Source organism: Sphaerulina musiva, assembly GCF_000320565.1.
Source record: "Sphaerulina musiva SO2202 unplaced genomic scaffold SEPMUscaffold_4, whole genome shotgun sequence".
Classification (NCBI taxonomy): Eukaryota; Fungi; Ascomycota; class Dothideomycetes; order Mycosphaerellales; family Mycosphaerellaceae; genus Sphaerulina; species Sphaerulina musiva.
Window position 1 is genome coordinate 1711836 of NW_016017386.1, and position 26905 is coordinate 1738740.

Consider the following 26905-nt stretch of genomic DNA (forward strand, 5'->3'; position numbering starts at 1 on the left):
GTATAAGGCTTTTGCAGCGACTGCTATTGCATATATGCACCTATTTTGTTTGCACGCGACGAGTCTGCAGCGTGTAACAATGTGCCGGACAGGCCACTTTTCGTCGAGCCTTCATCACGAATCCGCGATCATTGCGCAGGCTCAGGTTGGCATCGTGCATCTCGGGAGTCGCAAGCGAGACGATGCTCCATTCGCAGGTATCAGCAAAGCGTTCCTCGCCGATCTAACGGCTTTGCAAAAACAACTTCGGCCAGACTTTTTGCATGAACATCTGGGTGAGATTGTGTCTCTGCAAGTGAAAAGCGACACAACTCCTCACTGCGAGTCTCTGTTGATGAGTCTCGTCGCGCTCGTCAATGATCCAAAGATCATGAAGAGCATGACCTCGCAGTGGCTTGAACAGAACGGCATACTCGCCACGCCATCAGATCTCACTGATATGCTCGGTTTCCCCAATGGTATGGTGATCGATGTTCTGAAGAAAAACTGTACTCCTTGTGAAGCTGCTCGTTGGCTCACGGGAATACTGGGATACAATAAGGGCTGTTTTATCCCTCCTCAAAATTCCAGGTGCTTCACCGCTGGCTTGCCCACGATCATGCCAAAGAAGCTTGCGGAGCCAATATTGGACTGGGCCAAGTACGAGACTGCCGCAAAGCTGCTTCAGTGGCAGAAGTTACTGGATGCGAGGGGACCGGAGGAGAACCGTAAGTCACACATCAGCTCCTACCTCCGTGCAGAGGGAGATCAAACATTGCCCGCAATGCATGCACCGATAGACGTTTCGAGCAACGGAGACACTGGTACCATGACCGAAGAAGACCTGGCATGGCTCCACAACGCCATCAACTTTTGAGTGCGCCAGACGGGGAAACCCCCATTACGCGCTGCTCTACCTGAGTACTCAGCTGTTCACGCTGCAATAATCAGCGAGCCCATATGGACGCGCAAATCGAGAAATTAGAATGCAGCCCCGAGCTATCCTCTCCTCGGCTCCGACGGAGTCGTATTCTCCAAACAGAGGTTTCGAAGCAGATATTCGACATCGGGCTGTATGTATCAGCATCTTCAATTTCGGGAGCGAGGTGTCAACGTGTTGTTATACGCGCCAACACGATAGTGATCAGAGGGGTCGGGTGGCAAGCAAGTTATCATAACTCTACTAATGTAGTTTTCCGTAATTCTAGTATGCGAGGCACCCCTAGGGTACAGACAGAGCAGGGAGTAATACAGATGATGAGACGACTATAGTCTATAGCCGAGGAGGTTTAATGTATATAGCCTAAACCATATCGCTACCCTTAAGTCCTGTTCGTCGATCAGAGAGCATTGAACTAGGCGACCGTACAGTGCTGCAGTCTGACAGAAAAGAGAAATGCCAAGCCTATTCGGGAACAACCTTCTCGAACCGATGAACCTCACGTGGAGGGCCAGCCGATTCCGAGGACCCGACGTTTGACCGCGTGCAATTGTTAAGCTGCGTCTTCTAGTCAATTCTTCAAGCGAAATGTCAGTGAAACTTTCACCGCCTCCTCTTCGCTGCTCGCCCCTCCCAAGTTCCCAACCGAGTTTCATTCTCTAGCGGGCCCCTGAGAATCATCCTCCTCCTCCTGCGCGACCGGTCCCCACCCACCGCACCCACCACGGGCGGAGATCATGTCCACCGCCAAGGCCAAGGGAGATGCCGCCGCCGCGACACCGCCCAACGGCGATATGGGTCCCCACGGCCGGAAACGACAGCGAGCCAAGCAGGCATGTGAGCCGTGTCGTCTGCGCAAGCGGCGCTGCAATGGCAACATGCCGTGCAACATGTGCACGCAGTTCGAGTACAAGTAAGCATCAGCACGAAATGCTCCGATTTCTCATATCAGCCTCTGGCCCTCCCTCATGCTGAATGGGCATGTAGATGCTACTTCGAGAAGCACCCGCGCAAACGGAGCAAGCTGGTCGAGCAACATGCCATCGCCGACGCGCAGATCAGCGTCGACGATCGGGAGCCTCCTGAAATCGAGCCTCCCAGCATGGAAGAACTATCGAAGATGCGAGCGTTGGAGGCCAACTCGGGAATTGCCTTTACTCGCTTGCTTGGTATGCGACTCGACCCTTCGAGTGGTCCGAAACTGTTCACTTTCGGCTGGAATCTGGGTAGTAGTCAGTATGCCAGTCAGCTGTTAGCTCCCCAGGCAGCAGCGCCGATCACCGACCTCCTGAACCGCTACCAGATGGAGCAGCTTGCCACATTCTACTTTGCGAATGTGCACCCCATATATGCCTTCTTGAACAAGGATCGCATGAATAAAACGATAGCAGTGAGATGGACGACTCCGGGAGAATGCAACGTTCCGGATCATATTTTATGCGGCATTGCAGCGCTCGGGATACTGTTTTCTGATAACAACCCGTTGGCGCAGTTTCTTCCCGCCCTGGTGAATTCACAGAAGATGGCGTTGGAAAGTACCAGTATCATGGTCCCTCCGACTCTGGACGATGTGCAATCCTGGGTACTTCGATGTCTGATCTTACGCACAACTGACCACCCACATGCAACATGGATGGCTACCTGCACGACCATGCATCTAGTGGAGTCGATCGGTCTGCAGCTGGAAGCCAGCAGCTCTGTTCTACATCCGGCAGCGAATGATTCCACAGATCCTGAAATTCGGCGCCGCACCTTCTGGATCGCGCGAATGCTGAACTCTTGGGTCAGCTTCGAGTATGGGCGCACCCGGGTTGCGCTGCGAGGCATTACAGCGAGATTACCAACTTCTGCCGAAGGCGATTACACCAAGAGCTACATTGAGCTATATAGCATATCTTGCTACCTGGATCCCGAACAAGGAGATGACGCTGGCCAGTGGGAGGACTTTTTGAACGAGCTGAATTCGTACGAGTCCAAACACGATGCGATCGCTTTGACCAAGGCCAATCTTGGCCTCTGTGGGTATCGCAGACTGCGACTCACCAATCCGAATCTCTCGCCGGACGTGATCAAAACCATCGTCAACATTGGGATCTATGGTCTCGACGCAGCCAGACGAATGGCTGAGAAGGGCATGCCGTGGTGGCACGTAGCCAATGTACCATTTCAAGTCATCTGCGTCTTCCTCGCCATGGACTGCAAAGAATCCCTCCAACACATCAGCACTGCAATGCGAACCCTCGAGTACGTCGTTGATCGCTTCAAAACCGTGACCATGAAAGAAGCATTAAAAACCGCTCGCTTCCTCATCCGCCTCTCCAAGAAGCGCAAAGACGAAGACTCTCAAGTTCTCGCATTGAGCATCCAGCGTGCCACCACCTCGGAAGATCATCAACCTCCTCCTCACCTCCTCCACCACCACCACCAACAAAACCAACCGCCTCCTGAAAAACCCCCAAACCCTCCTCCAGAACAATTCTACATCAACGGCAGCAACAGCGCAACAACCGCCTCCCAACCGCCCGTCGAAGAAGATAACCACCCCACAGCCTCGAGCAGCGAAGATTGGAATTTGGATACCCTCAACGATTCCCAATTCGACTGGAATTATTTCCTTACCCATGATATGCCCGCGTTTACGACGTTTGCTCCCGATGGTACAATGTAGAAAAAGAAAAATGTAATGAATATCTAGAGATGCCCATGGCGGCGGCGACGGTGGCGGATTTTGCCCAAAGATGGATGATACCCTTTTGTTGTTACTACCTACTACTCTTTTTACTATATAGATAGATGTAGATGGATAGATCTAGCTCTGCAACGAATTACACCATATACACATACACACACACACACACACTCTCTCTCTCTCTCCCTCTCTCTCTCTCTCTCTCTCTCTCTCTCTCGCTCAGATAGACAGTAAATTTGTGAACCCTCAAGGTAGTACATCACCTACATGTAGTATGTAGGTATACACCTACCGACCCAACACTGACAGGTACAGAGCAGAATTATGTTATGCCAAGATATATATAGTGAACCAAGGGATTTTCGTACCTACGTTGCCCACCTGGTCTAGCAGTAGCTCAAGCGGCATGTTGTACAGCACGAGTTTTTCCACACAGCGAAAGGGTTCCACACAGCGAAAGAGGTCTAATAGTACACTCCGGGCGCTGATAATCTGTTTGACATACAATCGTTCGCACGCGTGATGTCGTGAGAAGGGAGCAAATGAGCAATGATGAGGGATTTTTTTTTCTTTCTTTTTTTCATAGTCCTTGATTGCGATAATGGAATCGTTCGGCAATTTGCCTCGGTCGTTTTCACGGTGGCAACTCTGCCAGTTCTATAATAAAATGCCAGTGCTACAAAAAGCATCAACCCTCGTGATTTTCTTTCGTACATGCACTAAAGTATCTGTATATGCATGCCAAGATTCTTAGCCTGCTGTCGTCCTTTGTACACTTGTCTGGTATCAACAGTACACTGCACTCGTCGTTTTATCGTCAAATTACCTCGTCCGAGCGAGTGGCATGAAGAATGTGGGAGCGACAGTGAACGCTTCCTGTTGACGGGTCATCATGTCAACGAGGAGCTCGTCGCGTATCGTGCGAGAGATTATCTGCGATCGACCGCCACATCAGCACCCCTGTCTTCGACCCCGCGGAGGGGGACCCGGGCGGCGGGCGTGTGTTGCTCTTCATCAACTCTCGACGTTCGGTCATCCTAGGCGCTGTACCAAGGCCGTCAATCAGGGAACTCCCTGTATCACACCATGCCTGAGGTAAGAGCTTCGGAGCCTGTCCGAAGACACCTGGCCTGCTTGCGGATCAGATGTGATGGGACAATCAGGATTATCAGGTGTGATGAGACTGCCGCGGGGAGTCTTCCCTATCACCGTGATATCTTCGGCCGCGGCACTTCTGTCCTTGTGCCAAGCTCCGTAGCCGCGTCTGCACAGTCCTTCAGCCCCGGCGTTTGGATGTTGCTGGGTATTGGTGGTATGCTGTATGGTCCACACTCGCTTCTCTGTATCGCTTCTGTCCATGTCCTGAGACATAAGCACTCGTAAATGCATCTTGCCACATCACAGGCGTGACCATGGGCATTGCTGGAGGAGTGGAATCTGGCATAGTAGGGTTTCCCGAGACAGGCAACTGCGGCCCAGCATAGATGGTATGTGTGCTGATTGGCGAAGTCTGGTTTGCCATCATTGGCGCCGAGGTGTGCTGCATGTTGGTGGAACCGGGGGGCGTGGCTTGAGGAGGAGGCCCGCCACCGAATGCAGCGTTCCACTGATTGAAAATGCCAGATGGATCCCAGACCGGTGTATGTTGTTCGTTGCTGACCACGGGTTCGAGTGCATAGCCCGCCTGTGATGTTGATACATGATGCATGCTCGATGGTGTGTATGGTTGCGAGAGATCGAAACTGCTGTTGTGGTGAGGCATCGGCGGGCGTGAAGACATGCCATGAGGCGATGCGGTGTCAAAGGCTGTGGCATATCCAGCGCCCACTGCGAGTGGGTTCGAGACTGCCGTTTCTGCCATACTCCACGAAGGCTGCGTGAGCACTCGTGAGCTCGCAGGATCGGATTTGGTGCTCGATGGTGTGAGCTGATTCTCCATAGTTGGACTTCGGAGCCCGAGCGTAGGCTTGAGCTCGAATGGCTGGGTAACATCGGCACTGAACGCTTCGCGAAGAGTGTTGATTTGAGCCTGCATCTCCGCATTGGCGGACGTGATGCAGTGCTCCAGAACCCGCATGTGCCTTGTGAAGTAAAGTCGTGCTTGCGAGTTCAGTACAGGATCTGGACAAGTGATTGCAGCCTACTTCTTGTGTTAGTGACGGGATGAGCAGGAGCAAAGGAGCAGGACAAACCAAATGCAACATCATGCACGTCAGCACGCAGTAAATGGTGAAATTGACACCGCGAATCATGAATTGGAGACCGTGGAATTGAAAGTCCCGATACAGAGCCTCTTGAGTGCGGCACATGAGTGATGCCGAGGACAAGCAGATGTCTAGTTGTGCCTTCCAACCAGGGTCTCCTTTGGCCAAGAGCGCTTGTAGCTGCGGTCGATGATGCATGATCACCGTGAGGTGATGGTAGACATGCACATAGGCTTTGAAGTGATCGGCCCCGAGCCAGGGCGGACTGCCATCATCCGCGTATTGAAGCTGAAAGTCGTTCGGTAACGTTTCCGCCCAAACTGGCAAGTCCTCATTGTGCTGAACAAAGGCTGGATCCAGAGCCCAGTCCTTCTTGTAGCGTTTCATCGTCTGCCACAGTATGTTTGACTGCTTGATGTTTCTCACATTTTGCGCAAGAATCGTAGATCTGCGCGAAGATAGATGCTCGAATGCGTCGATGTCGTTGGTAGGAAGTGGCATCGTGTACTGCACAGTGTCGATGTCAATAGAGAAGTCGGATCTGCCCAGGGGTGCGCCAGTGAGGATCTCGAGAACGAATAATGTCTGCCAGATGCGGGTGCGCAGCATGCACTCTATCCTGTCATAGCTGCATCTGTTCATCGTCTGATGTTGTTCGTGATGCACATCTAGTCGGAGGTCAATTCCACATGTGGTCATGTATTTCACGGCCATCCACGACCGATAGTAATACCCGCGTTTCGAAATGCTTTCGCGAGCTTTCATCAGTATAATCATAGCCTGGATCGTTTCTAAACGTGGTACATCCTTGAAGCTTTCCTCATGCCTCGCTGCAAGAGCAAGCCATTTACGCGACTCTACTGGCTGTTCCAGATATCGTGCAACGCATGCGAAGATCGCCTCCAATAAAAGGGGCGACATGGAGTGTCGGTTGGACCGCCACTGTTCCAAGAATGTGGCTCGGTGCAGGACTGGACAATAGGGATGAATATGATCGAAGTAGTAGTTGAAAAAGTAAGTGGCACGCTCTTCGGAAGGCATCATCTCGGGCGGGATCCTGATGGATGCATCCGCCATGATAGATGCTGGCAAGACCACTTCTGCCTCCTCGAGAGCTGGAGCATCAGGCGCCATCTGCGTCCTGGTGATGTAAGGCGCGGCAGAAGTAATGTCGATCTGGAGGTCGCCCATGTGTGAAGATAGCTCTCGAACTCCCGCTTCAATCTCCTGTGCATCACCGCTCGAGCTCTCCGGAGTCTCTCTGCAGGTCCTGGACAAGCTGGACTCATGGCTACCTTGCTGGTACTGAGAAGTGGTCGAATAGTAACTGTCCTGCGGGTAGCCGGGCTGGGTCAGTCGGGCTATGGGCTGATGCGAATATGCATTGGAAGCATAGTCCAGCTGATATGACGGAGCTGATGTCAGAGCGCCCGTGGTAGTCGCAGGGGGCACATTGTTGGACCAGTCGTGCACCATACGTGGCTCCGTGTGTAAGCCAGTGGACTTGGAGTCCACGGGAATGGTAGCGGGGAAGGTGGTATTCTGGAAGGGGAACGTCTGCTGGCCGGTGGTGCCATTCGGCGGGTGAGAGTCATCGTCCTGATCCAGTGTTGGTGGTATACACTTCAATTTGAGTCGTACACAGGCGCCACAGGGCCACGGTCCATTCTGGAGGGCTCCATCGCAGCGTATCTTGCGTTTCCGACAGCCATCGCAGGCGCGCATCACCTTGAGTCGCTTGTGGCGGTTGTATTCGTCCACGAAGACATACTGCTTGGTGTGCGCAGCCGGCGCCGGCGCACTCGTAGTAGTGTCTTCCATCCGGGAGAGGAGCTGTTTCTGGGAGGTGTTACGTGGTGAGAGAGCAAGGCGCCAAAGTGGATAGGAAGGGGCATGGGCATCGGGATGTTGTAGGGCGAGATGCTCAAGAGGCAAGAGGTAGGCGGTGGTCCGGAATTGCCGACAGGCATTCTACACGCCCGTCGACCCACGGCTAGGTGAAGAAGACGAAGCAGGTGCAGCACCCGCTGGAGGCATCTCTCGGGTCGCGCAAGTGCAGGTGCAGTAGGAGGGAAGGAGCAGACGTAAGGTAGTATGGACGTGCGCGCGAGAGCAGAGGCCTCCTCTATCCTGGGCGGGAGTGGGGGGGTGTTTCCAGAAGATCATCCGAGCAAGGCCTGTCGTCGCTAGCCTGACGTGTGTCTCCGCTGGCGAAGTGGCGGAAGCGCGAGCGAGCTGCCTGAGCCTGCCAGTGCCTGTGGCCCTGTGTTGGGGGCGAGTGGAGGGAGGGGGGGAGGGAAGAGAGAGGCGGCGGGCGGGCGGGCGGGCGGGCGACAGCGATGCCTGACTGCTGCACCAACTGAAGGGTACAGTACAGTACAGTGCCTAGGGCTAGGAGCCGACGACTGCACTACTGGCGCTGCGCAAGGTATGGTATGCCAGCCTGGCTCCTGCAGGTCAGCCGCGATCGCCTTTTGCGCGAAACACTGTCGCACGCAAGTCAAGTCACCGCACAATAGGAGGTACAACACACACACACTCAGCTGCCTCCTAGGTACTGCCTACTGGAGGTACTTCCTAGAGGCACAGCCAGCGGCAGATTGATTTGGTGGTGTGGTTTGCTAGCCCGCCCGCCCGCTGCTGGACCTGTGATCGGCATCTCGGCATCCGCTGTTTTGGGCCCACTTCTTGACGTTGTCTCTTGCTGCCTCCCCTGTCTGCTCTTGCCTGCCTGCTCTGTGCCCTGCGCCTGCCTGCCCTGCCTGTCCTGCCTGGCGCCTACCCTCAATAGTGCCCTGCACCTGCCTGAACTCCGACTTTGACTTTCTGCCTACTGCTTGGCAGCAAACAAACCCGTCGCCCCTCTGACTCTGGTCTGCTCTTGCCTCTGCTTCCTGCCACTGTCTGCCACTATACCTCTCGCCCGCCTCCAGCAGGGATCCTCTGACGTGACTCCTGACTACCTGACGGGCCCGGCGCGCGCGCGCGTGTTCTTGTTCCGCCTCCCACCGTGTCCCACCGCACAGACACACAGACACACAGACACACATACACCCGAACACACGCATCACTCACCACTCCCGACTGCTCGTCACCATCATCTGGATTACTGCCCCCCCACACCACACACACACACCCCCAGCCTGCCCGTTCCATTGTTGTCGACACCCACCGCCACCGCCACTGCCCACCATGGACGCCGGTAAAGACAACGCTAATCCGACCATCATCAATCCCAACGACTTGCCGTCCCGCCGCCGTCGCTCTACGCCTTCGACGGCGAAGCCTCGAGGAATATTCGATGCCTTAGTGCCGCAGTATCCAGACGTGCTGGGGCCGTCCACGGCATCTCCCGAAGAGCTCTCCGGTGTATCAGACAGCGCCTCCTCCGACGACGGGGCCGAGCGCGAGGAGATCGACGAGCAAGAAGTCTATGACCTAATCTCCACCATCACTGACCCCGAACATCCACTGTCATTGGGCTCACTGGGCGTCGTGAACCTGGACGACATCAGGATCATCCCACCAACCTCTCCACGATCTCGCATTAGTTCCGTGCAGGTACTGATTACGCCTACCACTTCGGCCTGTTCCTTGACCACAGTGATTGGACTCGGTGTCAAGGTCAGGCTTATGAATGCGCTGCCGGCACGTTTCCGCGTGGACGTGCGTATCAAGGAGGGCACGTCCTCGTCTGCAGACGAAGCGAACAAACAACTAGGCGATAAGGAACGAGTCGCCGCTGCCATGGAGAACCGGAATTTGATCAACATGGTCAATCACATGTTATCGTCGTGCGAGTAAAAATATCATCAGATTACACCAACATTTTACTCGATGCGTTCCTGCATAAGATGCAACGGCGCGGGGATAGAGGATGCTCCCATTATGCACATCGGCCTCGCCACACCCGACGACCTACATGAAACTAGATTATAGCATAGAGAGGACACTGCGTCCGTCACACAGACAGGCGAATACGATCGAAGCAGTGCCGAGTTCTCCACCTGACTATAGACTAGGAAGATAATCTTATCCTGGCTTTACGGTCGCGTCCGATGAATGCCAATTTTTTTTGCAAGTCAACTCGGCAGTCGTGAGCGACCGAGGCGTTCACATGCAAACAACGGTCAATCAGCCTCTTTGGGCAACGAGTCACAGACGGCCGCACCATCCCAGGAGCGCTTGGACGTTTCCAGGCAAACATTAGCCGTTAAACACGTGAAGCACGAGGCATCACAAAAACCCTTCGCTTAGATGGGGTGAAGCATGGTTGACAAGGAACATGATTTGCAACAAAGGACATGACGTTCAGTTAAGGTTCATGGTAATGGCTCGCGAAGCGGCTGTATACAGGTAGTGCTGTAGTAGTGACGTTGTTGGACCATGCAAACCATGCGCTGACCATCGCAATGACTCGTACAGACTACATGAACCGTCGCCTCGCCTTTGGCCTTAACCTCCTGCCATTTCCAGTCTGAAACATTGGCAGGACACGCACAAACTTAATCCGTAATGCCTATGCTTGGCGCCTGCCCGGTCTAGCAAAGATGCTCAATCTGTTAATCTATTGTGTACCGTAGAACTTCAAGCTCCCACACGGTGTCCTGAACCTTACTCGCCTATGCATGCGCTGGAACGCTACAATTCTGAAGCATGAAATCTCTCACTGGCGCGGTGGCAGTGGTGCTGTTGTTGACGAAGTACTGCTTTCACCTTCGTTCCGGGTTTCTGGTAGCGGAGCATGATAGTTTTGGTCCGCCATGGCCTTACTCGCGCCCTCGGGAGGAGCGTAGGCAGGCGGAGCATCGCCATGATACGCAGGTGGCGGAGGAGCATACCTGTGCATCACATAACCTTCTTGATATGGATCGGGGCCGTGCTGGTATGGGCGGTACGGTGCTGCTTGGTGCTGGGGTTGCTGGTAGCGTACGGTGCGATTCACCATCCATCTGTGGTATGCGAGAGGAGGTTGTCCCTTGCTCAGACGATGACGGGCGTGCCAATAGCCTCCGAGGAAGTAGAGGAGAATGGCAGCGAAGATGACGCAGATCACGGCGTACCGAACGGCCATGCCAGTCTACATTGGTGTGCTGTCAGCTGTATAGTCATCTGTCTCCCCTGAAGTGCAATCACATACATCACTCCACCACCAACTCTCGTGGTCACCGTAATCGGGCCACAGAAGATTGTCATCATCATTATCATCACCGGCATCGCTGTTGGTGTTCTGTCTCTTCCACAGCTGATCCACAGCTCTCGCCATGGCCATTGCTGGTGTCGTGGTGTCTATCTTGAATCCTCCTTCCTCCTCAGGCCAGAGCCGATGCCCGCAGGACGTTGGATGGTACAATCAACAAGCCCTCGGCCGTCACTAAGCGCTGGGATGTCCTACGGTGCTGATCAATGCAGACTACTGCATGCAAGTGGTGCGCAATCCCCTTCTGTCTAACCAGGTCAACTTGTCGCGAGCTCTGGTCGCAGGTCTGCGAGTTCGATGGAGCTTCGGTAGGGAGAGATCGATAAGATGCCCGGATGCGTCAGGTGAGAGCAGTAGGTTGGGCAGGCAACAACCAACCAGTAGCGGCGGGTGGACGACTACTGCGGCGATGTCGTCGATGCGGCGGCGGGCGAAGGTTCAGAGGTACAGGTATGCATTCGTGTGTACGAGTGGAGATAAAAAAACACGATGGTGTGGTTCAACAGTTCTCCGTCGTCGAGCGAGAGCGAGCGCGGAAAGGGCTGTAGAATGGCTTCAACCTCCAAGCGGTTTAGCTCGAGCAGGTACATAGATCTAGGCGCACACTGCCTCACTGCTTCCTTCCATGTCTCAATGTAGTGCCATCAACGACAGCAGACACCACACCCGCCGCTCAACCAAGTACTACATTCTGCAGCGTTCAAGCAGATGGCTTCGGGCATCGACATGCGCCATGATGTCGTGCAGCATGTCATGCACATCTGCAGAACACGAACCCAAAACACGATGTGACAGCACTGCAGCGGTAGTCTTCGCGACTTACACGAGGACGCAGGACAGGCTACCTTTGGAGCTGCTGCATGGCCCAGCAGGCTCGCACGCACACACGCACACACGCATATACGCACACACGCACGCACACACGCACGCATGTACGCACCACAATGATTGTATGACAAGGCGGTGGGTGTTGTTGGCGTGAGACAGAATAGTAGGGTACACCGGTGTCTGTCATATGTCTCAGGGCATTGCCGCATTGGGGCTGCACAACAGCAATAAGCCATACCATACTTAGAGTCTTTCGTACGGTACGGCACATGGATGGGACAGTAGGCCACGCTGGGGTCTACAGACAGCTTCCTATCGAGGTCTGGCTAGTAAACGGTACTCAACTACAACGATGTATACTAGGACGTGGTAGTACGCGCTGCTTCTACGCATGATCTAGGGTTTTTAGATAGGTACTTCCTACCGTTCAGCGTACACACATACGCCGAGCGCCTGCCAATGTCTCGGTCGGGATATGCTTAGCCAGCTAATGTACCCTACCTCATAGTAGTGCGGCACCCTTAACCAACCCGCCGATCATCCTTACCGCCAGCAGAAAACCAACAAGAGCCTCGGCGGTCCGTCGGGAACCTCTCGAATGCTGCGATATCGCCTCAGCATCCTATCTGGTTGTCACGGGGTACTCCGAGGTCGAGGCACTCTCACATCATGGTGTTGGTAACTAAGTTCTCAGGCCACATGCCTTCGATCCTCTTCTGCACTCTGTCCTCGCCAGGCTCACATCGAGCATCAGCTTGGGCCATGTTCGCCACGCTCTGGCTCCGTTCTTTCCAGGTTGAGTAGGAGGGCGTCGGCTTCGGAGCGGACGGCTTGGAGATCTAGACATGTCGGCGTGAACGAGATGCAAGTGCAAAGAGAATAATGTCTCTGTTATCACGTCATTGTCCGGTCTACTCGCACCTATGCTAGGTACAAGTAAATGTACATAGTTGCTAGGCTGCTACAAATACGAACCTCCGGCGAATTTTCCAGCAAACCCCGCGGCTTTGTCGAGCATTTGCTTCTTCTGCGACGACGAGATTCTGCCACCCGTGCCCATGTCCTTCTCGCGATCGAAAGCGCGCTTACTCGGGTCGTCGTCGACTGCTTCAGGGCCTTTGGTCTTTGCATGCTGTTCCATGAGGGATGGACCCCGTTGCTCCTGCACGACATATCGTATTAGCTTACACCGTCCCACAATAATACATAGATCCTTTGGTTCGTGACAAGAAAAGAGAGGGATCTCACATTGACCAATCGATGAGCGACCTCATCTTTCTTCGCCTTTGCACTTTTCCCTGGCTCTACTCGTGCGATCCCACCAGCAGGTTTGCTGCTGATTCCCATCATTTCATCTTGCAATCGTTTCTGCTTCTGCTCCGGAGTCTCGTGCCACGTTGAATTGTCCGTGTCGCCTTTACTGGCTCCTTTACCAGCGAATTTGGTTGGGCGTGCTTTGAGAGGATCCAGTCGAGCTGCGAGATCGTCTTGCTTGGGTGGCATCATCATCCATTCATCTCTTTTGACCTTGACCTCTGGTTCCTCGTTTTGGTCGTCGTCGTCATCCTTGTTATTTGCAAATGTAGATGTAGCAGTAGCAGCACTGGGTAATGCTGGCCCAAAACCATCATCATCATCGCTACTATCATCGTCGTCATCTGCTTGGGGTGCAAGTGGCTCTGGTGGTCGTTCATCCAAGGGTGCTGGAGGTGGTGCAGGTCCTGCTACTTTGCGTGATTTCGTTTCGCCTGCTGGAGGGGAGTCTTGTGGGACGGGCAGAGCAGGTCCTATCTTTCTTCGCTTTTCTGGTTCATCTGGACTGGCAGCTCGTTTTGCGCCGGAGGCTGTGGCGACATCATCTCTTGCGTCTTCCTCTTGCCGTCTTTTCCGCTTGGCCAGTAAGTGTGGTGGTAGGTCAGGTGCGAAGTCCGACGACATTGTGGCGAGGTGATGATGTTGTTCTCACGATGTTATTATATTGGTGGTGAAAGTGACGATGAAGCTCGCCTTGCGGACCTTCTCCCGTAGGTAGCTCTAGGTCCAACTCATCGGTGCCACATTGACGACACACGCGACTACATCTTCGCAGCGTTTCAGCGTCCATCCAGCACTTGAGGGACCACATCCTATGCCCTCAAAATTATCACCAGATCGACTAAGCACGTACGCTCGAATCTTCCCTCTGCAGCAGCCAGCCTTCTGTGCCGACGAAACAGCTCCCAATGACAGCGTAAATTGGAGGAAAGAGAGCGACAGAGAGATGCGCGCTCAACGCAGAAACCGATGAGCTCCGTGACTGGAGACGCCCACGAAGGCGGCACTAATGAGGATGTGGAGGCGGACGAATCTGTCAGAGATGCTGAAGGGCGGATAGAGGAGGATAAGGAGGTGGAGGAGGTGGAGGAGGTGGAGGAGGAGGATGAAGAGGAGGAAGCGGGGGAAAATGAGCAGAACGGAGAAGACGGAATGGCCGGCGAGGACTCAGATACACAGACGGTGGAATATGGAGACTTCGAGGAGCCTGCGCCTCATGAGGATGTGCTCGGTGCAGAGGACGGCGTGCTGCCCGAGGCAGATGCAGCGGGCCAGGAGAGTGGTGATGTCGGAGAGTCTACAGAAGAGGGAGCAGATCAAGATTTTGCACAATTAGATCGTGGCCAGAACGACAGTGTTGATGAGGGGAGCGCAGATGTAGGGCCCAACACGCCCATAGCACAAAGAAGTCCTGTGGGGAGTGCTTTGGACTCTGGATCGATACCGGACGATACGCCTTCACGAGCTGGCTCCCTCCTCTCGTCACCCGGCAGAGATGCCTCTCCGCTACCTCGACGAGTGTCCGAACGTAAGAATATCATGCGTACGCCTTCAGGGGCACTGCAACCGTTCGAACGGCGATTCGAGAGCCGTCTATCAGCGTCGCCTGGGTCGTCTCGAGCTCAATCACCAGCATTCCTAAGTCCCCACTCTCGCCAAATATCTATCTCTTCGCAACTGTCGGGAATGTCATCTGAAGCAGGTGGATCTGCTACTGACTCGCCTCAAGTACCCTGGGACGTGGTACGATGGACGAAGCTACGAAAGCTCACTGGACAGGCATTCTCAGAAAGTGGCAAACGCAGCTTTGGACGGCCCACATGCATGGCAGTTTCCGCTCTCATAGCCATTGGTACCTCCAAGGGTTTGGTGCTAGGCTTCGACTATCACCAGACTTTGAAGATCATCATTGGACCTGGAACAAAGGCGACAGAGTGTGGTTCGGTCACCTCGATTGCGATAGCTGCAGATTATTCGACAATAGCCAGTGGTCACGCAAATGGCTACATTTTCACATGGGAAGTGAGCAGGCCCTCTCGCCCATTCTTGCACATACCGCCCTTGGACAGGAGCGTACTAGAAAAACGTACCCACCCCGATGGCCATCTAGAGAACTGCGCTATTCTCCATGTCGGCTTCCTGGGCACTCGACATACTGCACTCGTCTCGGCAGACGCAGGCGGCATGGCATTCTCACACCTTGCCACGCGAGGACTTGGCCCTGTTGCCAGATCAATCAACACAACCCGACTACTTGGTCGCTATCCTTCGGCCAACCCTCAAACTGAAAGAGCACGAAAGCCAAGCTCCGTGCTTGCCTTCTCACCTCTCCCCCTGGGCAACGTCGAGAAGGCCACAGATGCCATGGGTCTTACTGCGCTCCTCACCCCTTACCTACTAGTCATCGTGTCCACCACTCCCATTGCTCAGACCCAGCACAAATCTCCGCGACCCAAAGACGTGACGCCCCACAGCACGCTCAGTGGCTGTCTAGCGTGGTTCCCTGCCGTCAAACTCAAAAGCACCCATGCAGATGTGGAAAAAGGCAGCTCGGAGACCAAGTTAGTATATTGTTGGTCTAATGTGCTGACAGTTCTGGACGTCAAAGTGATGGAAGCTCAAGCCGGTGACGTGCAGAAAGTACCAACGCTCGAGTTTAATGCACGAAGCAGATGGCGTGCCGACGAGGCCATTGTCGCCGTACAATGGCTGAGCCGTTCTGTTCTAGGCGTTTTGACCATCAGTCAACGACTCTTGATCATAAAAGATGGCACTTTGCAGGTCACCGATTCTATCGATCTCCTGCATAGGCACATCTATCACCAAGATCTCTTTTCACATCAGCTTCAAAGTGTTGTTGAGAGACTGGACTCGGACGACCCGTCACTACACGGCGTGATCGCGGACGCTTTCTACATGAGCTACAAAGCTTACAAGGGCAGGACCTTTCTACTTGGGTTTAATGACCTTACTGTCGGAACGCTGTCGAACTGGGCTGACCGCTTGATGGCTTTGATGGAGAATGGCGATCATATCAGCGCAATCCGACTTGCAACAGAGTACTATTCCGGAAGTGCAAACAACGTTGTTATCGGTCTCCCCGACGCAGACGCCGCACGACACGAAGTCGTCCGAGAGCGCAATCTAGCAATGATATCTGCGTCACTGAGCTATACGTTTGCGCAGCAGGACGAGGAAAGGGATATAAGGTTGAAAGAGCTCGCAGAAGTATGCTTCGAGGCATGCATAACCATGAAGGAGCTAAACTATCTGTGCTCTACTGTGTTTGACACATTCGAGGATGCTGACGAAGAGGGTGTTTTCATATCCACCCTCGAGCCATATGTACTCGAAGGTGAGCTCACAACACTTCCTCCTGCAGTCGTCACTGCTGCTGTTGCACATTTCATCGGCGAGAATGAAGCCGCAAGACTGGAAGAGCTACTTATCAGGCTTGATCCCCACTCCTTCGACCTCGATCAAGTCACTGTACTTTGTCGACAGCATAGCTTATACGATGCCCTAATCCATATATGGACGCGCGCTCTACGGGATTTTGTGACTCCACTGGTAGATCTGCTAACGCTAGTCCGAATGATACAAGAGGGTGACGAAGATGAGATTGTCGCTGAGAACCCATTCTTCGAATCAGCGATGAAGATCTTCCCATACCTGGCGTACTCTCTGACTGGAAGGTGGTACCCAGGTGGCGAGTTCATGGATGACGATGAATCGTATCGAGCCAGGACGGACCTTTATGACTACCTGTTCTCTGGTACGGCTCTTGCGTGGCCTCCGGGAGGGAAAATGGTCTTCCATACCACCCAGGACATATCCGAGGAGCCCGCATTTCCCTATCTTGACCTTTTGCTTCAGTTCGATGCAGCGAGCTTCATGAGCATGCTGAATGAAGCATTTGAAGACCCCTTCGTCAATGAACCAGAAGAGGAAAATGGCGTGAACGGCGGTAATTCATACAATGGCGTTATATCTGGCAAGAAAAAGGGCAGACAGCAGATCATTGAGATTATGCTGGATGTGATGCGACAGGGTGACTTTGCACCACCGCAGGTCATCTATCTCGACATGTTTGTTGCACGTAGCATGTCGAAGTATCCTGGTCAGCTTATCTTGACAGGAACTCTGCTCAGTGGCATTCTGCAAAGACTTTGTCATCCTCCTCTTGAGAATCTCCGAGAAGACTGTCAGCTCAGCGTGGAATACCTGCTATCTGTCTATCATCCTTCGGACATTGCAGCGCTCATTCGGGCACTACAGCAGGCCGGATTCTACCGAGTGCTCAAGACAGTATATCGTGGAGAGCGGATGCTTACGGACCTATTGTTGACATTTTTCGAGGATCCTGAAGACAAAGACAAGGTGTTTGATTGTATCACATTTTGTCTACTTGAGGCCCCAGGCCTGACATCGAAGCAGAGCGAAGCTATCAAGGAAGTCATGATCAAGCACATTCAAGATCTCGCAAACATTGATGTCGTGGCAACAGCTCGCACATTGGCATTATGTGCATCAGACTTGTTACAGTCGAGTGTAGATGCGTTGTCTGATTCACACCAGCAATTCATGTTCTTGCGAGCGTTGTTAGAGCCAGCACTGCTGCGAGACCAACAGGCATCAATATCGCCGTTGCCGCAGACCAAACATACAGCCTTCGTGGAGCAATATGTTCGGCTGATGTGCAGACACGAGCCTCTTCATGTTGCGGACTACATCAAAACTTTGCCCACGAGCGATCTACGTCTGGAGCAGGTCCTACCGGCGATGGAGAATGGCGGCGTCATTGATGCAGCAGTAGCCATACTAGCACGAGATGGCCTTGCCAGAGATGCCATGGATCGTCTCGTATCACACATGCAGAGCTTGCAGCATGCTTTGGCGAGCCTGCTGCACGCCGCGACCACGAATCCAGATATCACTGCTTCGCCAGGTACATCCGACGAACTGGTGGAGGATCTTGAGAAGTACACCAAGGTTGGTATTTGGCTATGTCAAGGACAGAGCGCAATAACAGAACGGATACCACGTGCGCCAACGAGCCTTGCCTCAGACATAAGTGAGAACGACTTGGACATGGACGAGTACCTCTGGCTCAATCTGATTGATGTCATTGTGCAAGTCAGCCAGAATGTCGGCGCATCTGCCACACACTACGAAGCACATCCTCTCGGGAACGATCAAGACTCCTTCGACACGAATAAGCTTGCATCATCCTTACGCTCCAATGTCCAGCAAGTGTTCACTGCTCTGCTAGCAGCCACTGCAGCACCCAACACAAAGTCCACACCATCATCATCACCAACATTAGCATTGTCCAGTGGCTCACCGAACAAGCAACCACCTAACCGCCTCAGCTTTCTCCGTATCCTCCGCGCCTTCCTCACGCGCGCCTCCAAATCAGCCCCTTCACTCTCCGAGCTCCGCGCCGTGCTCGCCGACATCTTCTCCGCCTATACCTTTGAGCAATCCGTTCTCGAGCTCGCGCACGGTCTACTCAATTCAGATGTCTTCACAGACATCCAAGAAGTTCACCAACTTCGCCAACGCGGCTGGCGTCCACGATCTCAAGTCTGCGAACATTGCAAAAGACGCGCCTGGGGACCGGGGATCGGTGAGAAGGTAGTTTGGGAGGAGTGGATACTCAAGGAACAAGAACGGGAATTAGGGAAAGTGAGAAGGATGATGGAGAGGGGTGGAGGGGAACAGGCGAGACGACTTTCTCGAGGAAAGGGGAAAATGTCTGTTCCGAGCACGCCTGGAATTGCGCCCAGTGGTGGGGATGAAGAGGAAGGAAGGAAGTTGAGTTTGGTGGTATTTGCTTGTCGCCATGTGTTCCATCGGGTCTGTCTAGATGGGGAATTTCGCGAGGGGAGGCTGGGGCATAGGGAGATGTACAAATGTCCTATCTGTGTAGACGACCGGCAATGAGAAAGAAGGAAAGGGGGAGAGAGGAGAGAAGAGAGAGGAGAAGTGTACAACAAGACAGAGTACTACTTGGTTGTGTCGATGCAATACCATTTCCAGCCGGAGTAATCACATCAGTTCTGCATTCGTTGTAAGCAGAGCGCACCACCGTGGTGTGCACCGCTGCTAATTAGTACACTTCGGAGCGGGCATCCATGTGACATGATTTCTAGGTATTCTTTTAGCATCTCGGCAATGTGTCGTTTGTCGTCATGCTCATCACCATCCAAACCCGGTATACGGTAATCAACAGAGGTTAGTCGTTAGTTCAGTTCTCATCCAGTCCCCAAAAAAATCTCGCCGAAGCATTGCACAAAAGAAGTCGTAGTGATGTCTGTCCTTGTTGATGATGTTTCACCTCCTCTTCTTCTACTTCTTTCTTCTTCCTTCTCGCAAGTGTCCAGATAGGTACAGGTAGGTCAGGTACAGTAGTCACGCGCGAGAGATGAAAAATCAATCAATCACCACCTGAAATGAACCAACTGCATAATCACCAACTTCTTACCACATGTAGTAGTTGCTTTTGTAACGTTGTTGTTGTTGGTAGTAATCACAAGGTACCTAGGTTCATGTACTTTGTTTCTTCTTTTTTCCCCATCCCGGCCCCGGGGCGATACATAATCCCAATCCATCACATCACTGCATGAACATCTCCCGATCTCTATCCAAAATCGTCGAGTACATGTGTACATAGGTACATACATACCTCCTAGAGTGTATGTACCTGTTGCCAGTCTGCTGATGAAAGACTCAAGAGTCGTCTCGACCAAGAGAAGAAAGACTCTCATCAAACTTTAAAAAAAGAAGGTTCTTACTCACTACCTCCTCCCGCGGAGAGAGAGAGAGACCGAAGGATCCAAATCGGCATATCCCTCCTACCTTTATCCTTCCTAGGGTAGTCGAGTTCATTTTAAGTTCGCTTGGAAGAAAGAGAATAAAAAGTACGAATACTAGAGTCTAGCTTGACTAGTTCGCTTGGAAAAAAAGAAAAGATTTTTTTTTTGATAATACCTAGGTAGAGAAGAAAAACTTATATCCCTAACGTCGATTGTTTCGGGGGGCTAGGGGAGGAGGGAGGGTATCTATCCTAGGTACGTCGCGTATATAGTACGAGTTCGTTTTGGGTAGGCTAGGGTAGGCTAGGGGATAATTTTTTTTTTCTTAAAGAGGAAAGAGAGAGAGACGGGCAGAGAGAGGAAGAGAGAGCATTTGTTTTTCGATTTTCTTCCTAATAAAATTGTTGCGATGATTGAGTTTATTGAGTATTCTTGATATATAAATATATAAAGGTATAAACTAAACTCGGATGATTCGCATCGAAGATTCGAAGTTGACTTCTACGATACAAACTACAAGAGAGAAGAGAGAAAGGGACATAACACACTAAGGCACTCAGTTACCTCCGAGTCCGAGAGTACACTTAGGTATACAACTAGGTAGAAAAGACTAGTGCTTAGTAAGGTCTCACATACCAACTCACTCCCAACTTAAGTCCGAGGAGAAAGAAAAGGGACAGCGAAAGCGAAAGAGAAGAGGAAAAAAAAAAGACAAGGAAATCCTAATCTGTTCTACTAAGCAGCTGATCCTAACCGAGCTTGATAGAACTACTACATCCTATTCAGGATACTAGATGCGAGACACCAACACATACTGTATACGTTTATGTAAGAAATGAAATGAGAAAATGCCCCCCTCTCTGTCTCTCTCTCTCTCTCTCTCTCTCTCTCTCTCTCGCGACGGGGTTAGCAGGCCCCTACCAATAAAGCTCCCCGTATCCTTCTCGTGACATGAAGCAGCAAAAAGATCACCAAGCGGCCGCGGTCCCTCCTAGCAACCGCAACTGGCGTACAGATACATGTAAAGAACTACTCCTGTACTGTACTGTATGTGTACCGTATCCGCACAACCCAGGTAATCCAGATTTCCAGCGGTAGTGTTTTCCAGGGGAGATTTTCGGCCCCCTCCCTAGGAAACTTTAATTCTGCAACAACAGTACAAGAGTACAAAACAAGATTTCTACGGGTTAATTTGGGGGAGAGAGAGAGCCTGGAGACTCGAGAGAGAGAGGGGATTGGGGTCGGGGTCGGGGTCGGGGCACTTCCCTGGTGGGTGGGTGACTTGACCTGGTCGTTTCATTTCGTTCGGACTACGGTTGTCCTGTATGGAGTTGATCGAGAACATATACAGTACAGGCAAAGAGAGAGAGAGAGAGGGAGAGAGAGGGGAGGGGGTGGAAGAGAGAGAGAGGGAGGGGAATAAGGACACAAGCATATACCAACTCATACACCAGTGCCATAGATTGAACTAGTGACTACCTAGTAACTACGGTCAACTGGGGTGTGGGAATGAGACACTATATATCATAGCCACGAGACCACGCGAAGACCTGGTTGATGCTCTTTTTTCTATTTATTCTTTGTCTTTGCCTTACTCGGTATCATAGCCACCCACGGTGACCCACCTTAGCAGACGACACATTTACTACATTTATTACAGCAGCCACGTCGACATAGTTTGAAGCCCTGCATCTCGCAACACTACATACCTATCATGCTTCTCTCACGTTACGTCTTCTCCTTGGCCGCTTTCGGCCTGGGTCTCGTCACGGCGGAGTTGCTTGACCCTGCCCTCCCAGTAAGTTTTTCCCGTCGCGCGACACAGCAGCACAGAAGAGGAGTTCGGGGTGCCTTTTTTCCCCCTTTCTTCTCTTCGAGTTTGGCACTTTTTCTTGTTCCTTGCTAACCCTGTATCGTCTACCAGTGCGCCAGCGATGATTTCTGCCTACAGCCGTGCAAAGACAGTGTCTACAAAGACTTCGAAAACGATATCACGGCCACGTGCAAACAAACTTCAAACGGGCCATTTTGCGACTGCACAGTCTCTTCGGATGACAATTGCAAGAAAGTCTGCGTGGCAGTCTACGCAGAGAATTATCCAGAAGCTGTGGTTAAGGATGGATACCAAGATAATGGCCGCACGGGGGGATGCTGCTGCACCGCAGATTGCTCAGGGGTGAAGGATCCGGAAAAGCGGAAGGAATGCGGCGGGGACGAGGCAGATGAACCACAGTGTAAGAGGAACAGCAAGCGTGGAGTCTTGTATTTGTGAGGGTGGTCGCAGGCTGGTTGCAAGGCCGCTCTGAGCCCTGCTGGCTGGCTACAGAGAGGTGCATGAGCAAGGTCTCTTCGACACAGGACGCCGACGTGGAGCACCAGTATCCGGTGCAGTCGAAGAGTATGGTTCCAGGCTGAAGGGCGGGATGAATGCATTGTGGCAGTCGGGGTTCGCGAGAAGAAGATGCAGAGCGAAGTCTTGGTCTTAGTCTTGATCAATCATTTTCAACAACTTCGTGCGTCTGCATCTATGACCTTCGCCCCTTGTTGTCGCTGCTCGCCGTCTTTACTCCAAGTGTTACGACTCGACCCATAAATTTCTCGGAATACGATAAGATACAAGACGCTAGTATGACGTGCGTGCGATTGCTCGTAGTCAGGTTTCTTTTTTATCTTTTTCTTCATGTTTCTTTTTTTTTCCTTTCCTTTTTTTCCTTTCGGAATCTTAGTTGAACTTCTGTAGATCTGGCTAGCCCTGCGCTCGGGACCGCGTAGACCATGACTTTATCGCGCAGAGAGAAAAAGAGGTTGCCGGTAAGATTCTTTTCGTTTTTGCTTCCTGTCCTTGGAGAAACTCGAACAATGAAATTTCCCGGCCATTTGAGATGATTTACCCATCGACCTGAGTCGATATTGCGTGGCGCGCCAATTCATTCAATTCAATCAGCAGCTCCATACTGCCTCCTGTACTCCTCCATCTTCTTCACCTCCTCTCCCATACCCAACTTCTCCGCTCCAGCAATAATATCTTCCAATGTCAGCACCGCCAAAACCGGCACGCCAGTCTCCCTCCTCACCTCCCCAATCGCACTACTCTTACTCTCACTTCCATCATCACCACCAGCAACAACGCTCTTCCCTTCCCTCTCCGCCGCACTCGGCGTCCTCTCCTGCCGATCCACCGCAACCACAATCCCCACCAACTCGCCCCCTTGCGCCTTGATAATTTCAATGGCCTCTCTTATCGCCGTGCCCGCCGTAATAACATCATCAATAATAATCACTTTCTTCCCCTTCAGCGCCTCCCCAACAATCATGCCACCCTCACCATGATCCTTTGCCTCTTTCCGATTGAATGCGTACCCTTTCCCATCCCACCGCTCTGCATCCAAATGACTCAATTCGTTCCCCGTGATGCCCGCGATGGGAATCCCTTTGTATGCAGGACCGAAGATGATGTCGAAGTCGAAAGTGTCCGGGTGGGCGAGGGCGTGGGCGTGGATGGTGCGGGCGTATGCGTTGTTGAAGGCGCGGCTGAGGCCGAATTTGGAGAAGAGGCCGCAGTTGATGAAGTAAGGACTCGTGCGGCCGGATTTGAGCTTGAAGGAACCGAATTTGAGAATGTCGGCGTGGAGGGCCTTTTCGATGAGTTCGGTTTTCCAGGCGGGGAGCGACATGTTCGGCGAAGGTGAGGTAATTTGGCTGAGTTTGGAGGTGGAGTTGAGGTTGGAGAGAAAGGAACTTTTCGGAGGGGGATATGAGCGAGCGCGATAAGTGCTTTATCGGTAGTCATGTGCCTCAGGCACCCATCCGGGGTGCTTACTCGATATAGGTACATGTATGCTGGTCTCATACCTATTTCACACTGTCCACTATGCTACAAAGATACAGACTCGAAATGTCATTCCAACGCTAGGTATCAATGCTATCTTCCTTGCAAACGCCCTGTGACCGTCCTGTAATGCCGACACTTGCGCATCGTTCCTTTCGTCAATCATTACGTGCGTGTGTCCCGCCCATCGTTCTCATGCGAATTCTCACTGTCGAGGGCGACGATTATTCTCTCATCGTCTTTTCCATGAGCCAGGCTCGTGGGAGTTGCACCAGGTGTATAGTATGGCCCTGGAGTGGGAGCATCCTGTATCGAACTTGGACGAGGTGTAGCTGGCTCATCTTTCCTCTCTGTCACATCGGACATGCCCAATTCATGATCTTCCATGACCTCGTCAAAGCCAGAGTCCATGTGAAGTAGACCTGTAGCCCGGGAAGCTTCCCCCATCTGCATCTCCGCTATTCTGCGAGCCATAGGCGACATGTGTTCAAACTCTCGTGGTTCTGCTGCTCCATAAGTCCCCCAGTCTGGGTCTTTGCATCCGTGTTGCTGTTCGCCATCGCTACCACTACAATCATCGCCATAGCGGGAGAGCCTCCTGTGTGGTAGTGATGCCTCGTATGAAGTCGCGCTTGATGCAGTCCTGCCGTACGGCGAGCTTCTCCGACGTCTGCTAGACACTGGGGATCGACCTCGACTGTGCGTACGGCGCCGTCGTCCTACCACACACGATCCTTCTGACTCAAAGGCGTACATAGAAGCGGGGTTAGAGTCAGGTTGCATGTATGTCACCGCATCGTGGAATAGTGACGAGTAATCGTTGGTGTCGAGCCTTCGGCCCTCCTTGACATCGTCGATAGTGACAGCCATGTCCGGGTCAATGTACTTCTTCGCAGATCGATGTGCTGATGAGGACAAGCTTCGGTCTGAGAGCGGCGAGTTCAGCTCATAGTCCTTGGATGCACTCCGTGATGGTGGCTGTCCTGCAGATGTGGGAAATCGTTGGAGCAGGTACACGGCACCTTTCCGGCCTTGTGGCCTCTCGCTCAGACACATGTCGACAATATCACGAAAGTAATGCGGAACCTCGTCAACGATTGCCGGAAATGGTCGCTGCACCCTCTCTGGCTCGTCTACCTCTTCCGCAAGCGCCCATAGCACCATACCTAGCTGGAAGAGATCAGTCTTGACTCCAATCGACATGCTGACACGCTGTCCACTATCGATCAGCTTGTTGAGCTCGGGGGGCTCCCATCCCACAGGACAGCCCCTTCGATTGATATCGATGATCTGTGCATTGTCGTCTTCGTCAATCACAATGTTTGACAGAGTGAAGTCCCCCTGCACAAAACCAGCTTCGTGAATGTCCGCCAGCCCACCGACGATCTGATGTGCCCACTTCTCGCGTCTATGCCATGGTAGAGCCGTGGTACCGCGGAGATCATAGATCATATCCACAAGTGCTCCCTGCCCGGCGTAAGAGATGAGGAGACCTTTGACAAGCTCGCCTCGGTCGTCAGTCACCAGACCTTCAAGTTGGACGACATGCTTGCTGTCCAGCAACGAGTCCAGAGCGTTGACTTCGTACAGAAACTCATCCACTGTGTCGGGTCCAGGGATCTCCTTCTTGATCACGACGCGCCCATTCAGGCGGACCTTGTAGACAAAACCAGAAAGATGCGAGTCAAACTCCAATGAAGTCTCGTTGAATCGTGGACATTGAATGTGGTCAAAAAGAGATATGTTAGGCCAATTGACTATTTCGTTGGCATCTTCCCGCACATGAACGTGGAGCTGGCCATCGTCTGCTGTTGTTTCCAGCTTCAAATTAGTGACAGTGTCATAATACTGAATGTCTGGCAATGAATCACGGATGGCCTCGTAAATTCGTAAGCTCTTGTCGCGCTGGTAATGGAGGATACTCAAGTCTGCTTCCAATGAATTTGGGGGAGCATCTCGATAATCCAAGGACACTGTCAATCGTCGCCACTGCGTTGACGTTTCCGCATATGTGACAAAGAATTTCTCGCGGTTCGACTTATCTCGAAACTGCATGCTCAAGTTGAGAATCCAGCGACGATCGTACTCTTCTGCCCAGGTTGCTTGGTCACTGCTGTCACCTTGAGGCGGCCGATCGTCGTCGACGGCAGGTCTGTGGTCAGTATCGACCTCCGGGATTCGGGAGGCGGGGATGTTGCTTGGATTGTGAGCTGTATCAGGATCGTGTAGATCAGCAGCTGCACCTGATGCTGGTGATAGATTCCCTTCCTGCCTGAACTCTGGAATGTCTAGTGCTGAGAAACGTGAGACTGGAAGCGGCGTGGGTGAAAGTGCACGACGACTGGCAGCACTAGTCCGGCGCATGTCCTCACTCCGTGCCCGGCGCTCTTTTGTTGTTGGCTCAACCTCCAGCAGTCTTTCTCGCCTCTCAGATTCCTGCCTACGGAACGTCTGAGGCCGAGGCAAAGAGGGTATCGCCCTCTTGCATATCGGCAGCACCTCATCAGGCAAGCTAGGTCTCCGTTGCTCTGGTTCTTCCCACTGAGTGCCACCTCCATCAGCCTCCAGCTCGGCGGGAGCAGTCTCTGGAAGGGCTTCGTCGGTGCTGTCAGCGTGATGCTTCCTCCACAAGCTCAATGGCTTTCTCAACAACGATGAGCGTCGTAAACGCTTGGGCTGGACAAGATCTTCGGAGCCCATTTCTGGCAAAGCAGCATGGTCGTTGGTATGACTGGCGAACGGGAAGCGCTGCGGCATGTTGGGGCTCCACTAGTCTGTCACAAGCCAATCGTGGCCTATGTCGCTAGTATAAGCACGTCCAGCAGGAGCACGCAATGCCACCTCTGTCTCGTGCGATGGCGAACCCCTCAGGTCAGGTAGGTAGGTAGGTAGGTAGTTTTACAGTATGTTTCGAGGGTACAGTTGCACGCGGAGCACGACAGTAACAAGCAACCTCGTACAACATCGAGCGCGGTGCCTGTCCATGGATGTTCATGCACACCTCACGCTCGTCCTGGTTTGGCTGGACCTGCAGCTTCTGAGACTCGCTGCATAGAGTGTTCGGGAAGGCGCGTCGGACAGTGATGGGATGGGATGGGGGGGGG

At 52.7% G+C, this 26905-nt stretch overlaps 10 protein-coding genes across 10 annotated transcripts; 5 read left to right on the forward strand and 5 right to left on the reverse strand.

The window, feature by feature from the left end:
- Window positions 1-161: 161 nt before the first annotated feature.
- On the forward strand, window positions 162-1078 carry SEPMUDRAFT_148899 (uncharacterized protein). The gene has a single exon (XM_016905215.1). The coding sequence runs from the start codon at window positions 335-337 to the stop codon at window positions 854-856; it is 522 nt and encodes a 173-aa protein (XP_016761800.1). The 5' UTR covers window positions 162-334; the 3' UTR covers window positions 857-1078.
- Window positions 1079-1611: 533 nt separating this feature from the next.
- On the forward strand, window positions 1612-3745 carry SEPMUDRAFT_148900 (uncharacterized protein). Its single transcript, XM_016905216.1, has 2 exons — window positions 1612-1832; window positions 1907-3745. The coding sequence occupies exons 1-2, from the start codon at window positions 1657-1659 to the stop codon at window positions 3585-3587; spliced, it is 1857 nt and encodes a 618-aa protein (XP_016761801.1). The 5' UTR covers window positions 1612-1656; the 3' UTR covers window positions 3588-3745.
- Window positions 3746-4189: 444 nt separating this feature from the next.
- On the reverse strand, window positions 4190-7958 carry SEPMUDRAFT_148901 (uncharacterized protein). The gene is made up of 2 exons (XM_016905217.1): window positions 5801-7958; window positions 4190-5748 (listed from the first exon to the last, which is right to left on the reverse strand). The coding sequence occupies exons 1-2, from the start codon at window positions 7631-7633 to the stop codon at window positions 4885-4887; spliced, it is 2697 nt and encodes an 898-aa protein (XP_016761802.1). The 5' UTR covers window positions 7634-7958; the 3' UTR covers window positions 4190-4884.
- Window positions 7959-8938: 980 nt separating this feature from the next.
- On the forward strand, window positions 8939-11510 carry SEPMUDRAFT_125402 (uncharacterized protein). Its single transcript, XM_016901980.1, has 2 exons — window positions 8939-10892; window positions 10953-11510. Exon 1 carries the CDS (start codon window positions 9005-9007, stop codon window positions 9614-9616), a length of 612 nt encoding a protein of 203 aa, XP_016761803.1. The 5' UTR covers window positions 8939-9004; the 3' UTR covers window positions 9617-10892; window positions 10953-11510.
- Window positions 10560-10988, reverse strand: SEPMUDRAFT_27442 (uncharacterized protein; the record flags this gene model as incomplete). Its single annotated transcript, XM_016908426.1, has 2 exons — window positions 10560-10892; window positions 10953-10988. Coding segments are annotated over 2 exons (369 nt in total), but the record flags the coding sequence as incomplete, so codon positions are not given.
- An 857-nt stretch (window positions 11511-12367) lies between the features above and the next one.
- Window positions 12368-13778, reverse strand: SEPMUDRAFT_163334 (uncharacterized protein; the record flags this gene model as incomplete). Its single annotated transcript, XM_016908049.1, has 2 exons — window positions 12368-13002; window positions 13089-13778. 2 exons carry the CDS (start codon window positions 13776-13778, stop codon window positions 12802-12804), a joined length of 891 nt encoding a protein of 296 aa, XP_016761805.1. The 3' UTR covers window positions 12368-12801.
- Window positions 13779-13963: 185 nt separating this feature from the next.
- On the forward strand, window positions 13964-19196 carry SEPMUDRAFT_148902 (uncharacterized protein). Its single transcript, XM_016905218.1, has one exon. It carries the CDS (start codon window positions 14124-14126, stop codon window positions 19098-19100), a length of 4977 nt encoding a protein of 1658 aa, XP_016761806.1. The 5' UTR covers window positions 13964-14123; the 3' UTR covers window positions 19101-19196.
- Window positions 19197-20812: 1616 nt separating this feature from the next.
- SEPMUDRAFT_155925 (uncharacterized protein) lies at window positions 20813-23630 on the forward strand (the record flags this gene model as incomplete). Its single annotated transcript, XM_016907650.1, has 5 exons — window positions 20813-20877; window positions 20902-21019; window positions 21633-21770; window positions 21897-22206; window positions 22257-23630. The coding sequence occupies 5 exons, from the start codon at window positions 20813-20815 to the stop codon at window positions 22385-22387; spliced, it is 762 nt and encodes a 253-aa protein (XP_016761807.1). The 3' UTR covers window positions 22388-23630.
- Window positions 21388-23646, reverse strand: SEPMUDRAFT_84773 (orotate phosphoribosyltransferase; the record flags this gene model as incomplete). The annotated part of the gene is made up of 1 exon (XM_016910365.1): window positions 21388-23646. The coding sequence occupies one exon, from the start codon at window positions 23644-23646 to the stop codon at window positions 22909-22911; it is 738 nt and encodes a 245-aa protein (XP_016761808.1). The 3' UTR covers window positions 21388-22908.
- A 111-nt stretch (window positions 23647-23757) lies between these two features.
- On the reverse strand, window positions 23758-26833 carry SEPMUDRAFT_148903 (uncharacterized protein). Its single transcript, XM_016905219.1, has one exon. The coding sequence runs from the start codon at window positions 26556-26558 to the stop codon at window positions 23967-23969; it is 2592 nt and encodes an 863-aa protein (XP_016761809.1). The 5' UTR covers window positions 26559-26833; the 3' UTR covers window positions 23758-23966.
- Window positions 26834-26905: the final 72 nt, after the last annotated feature.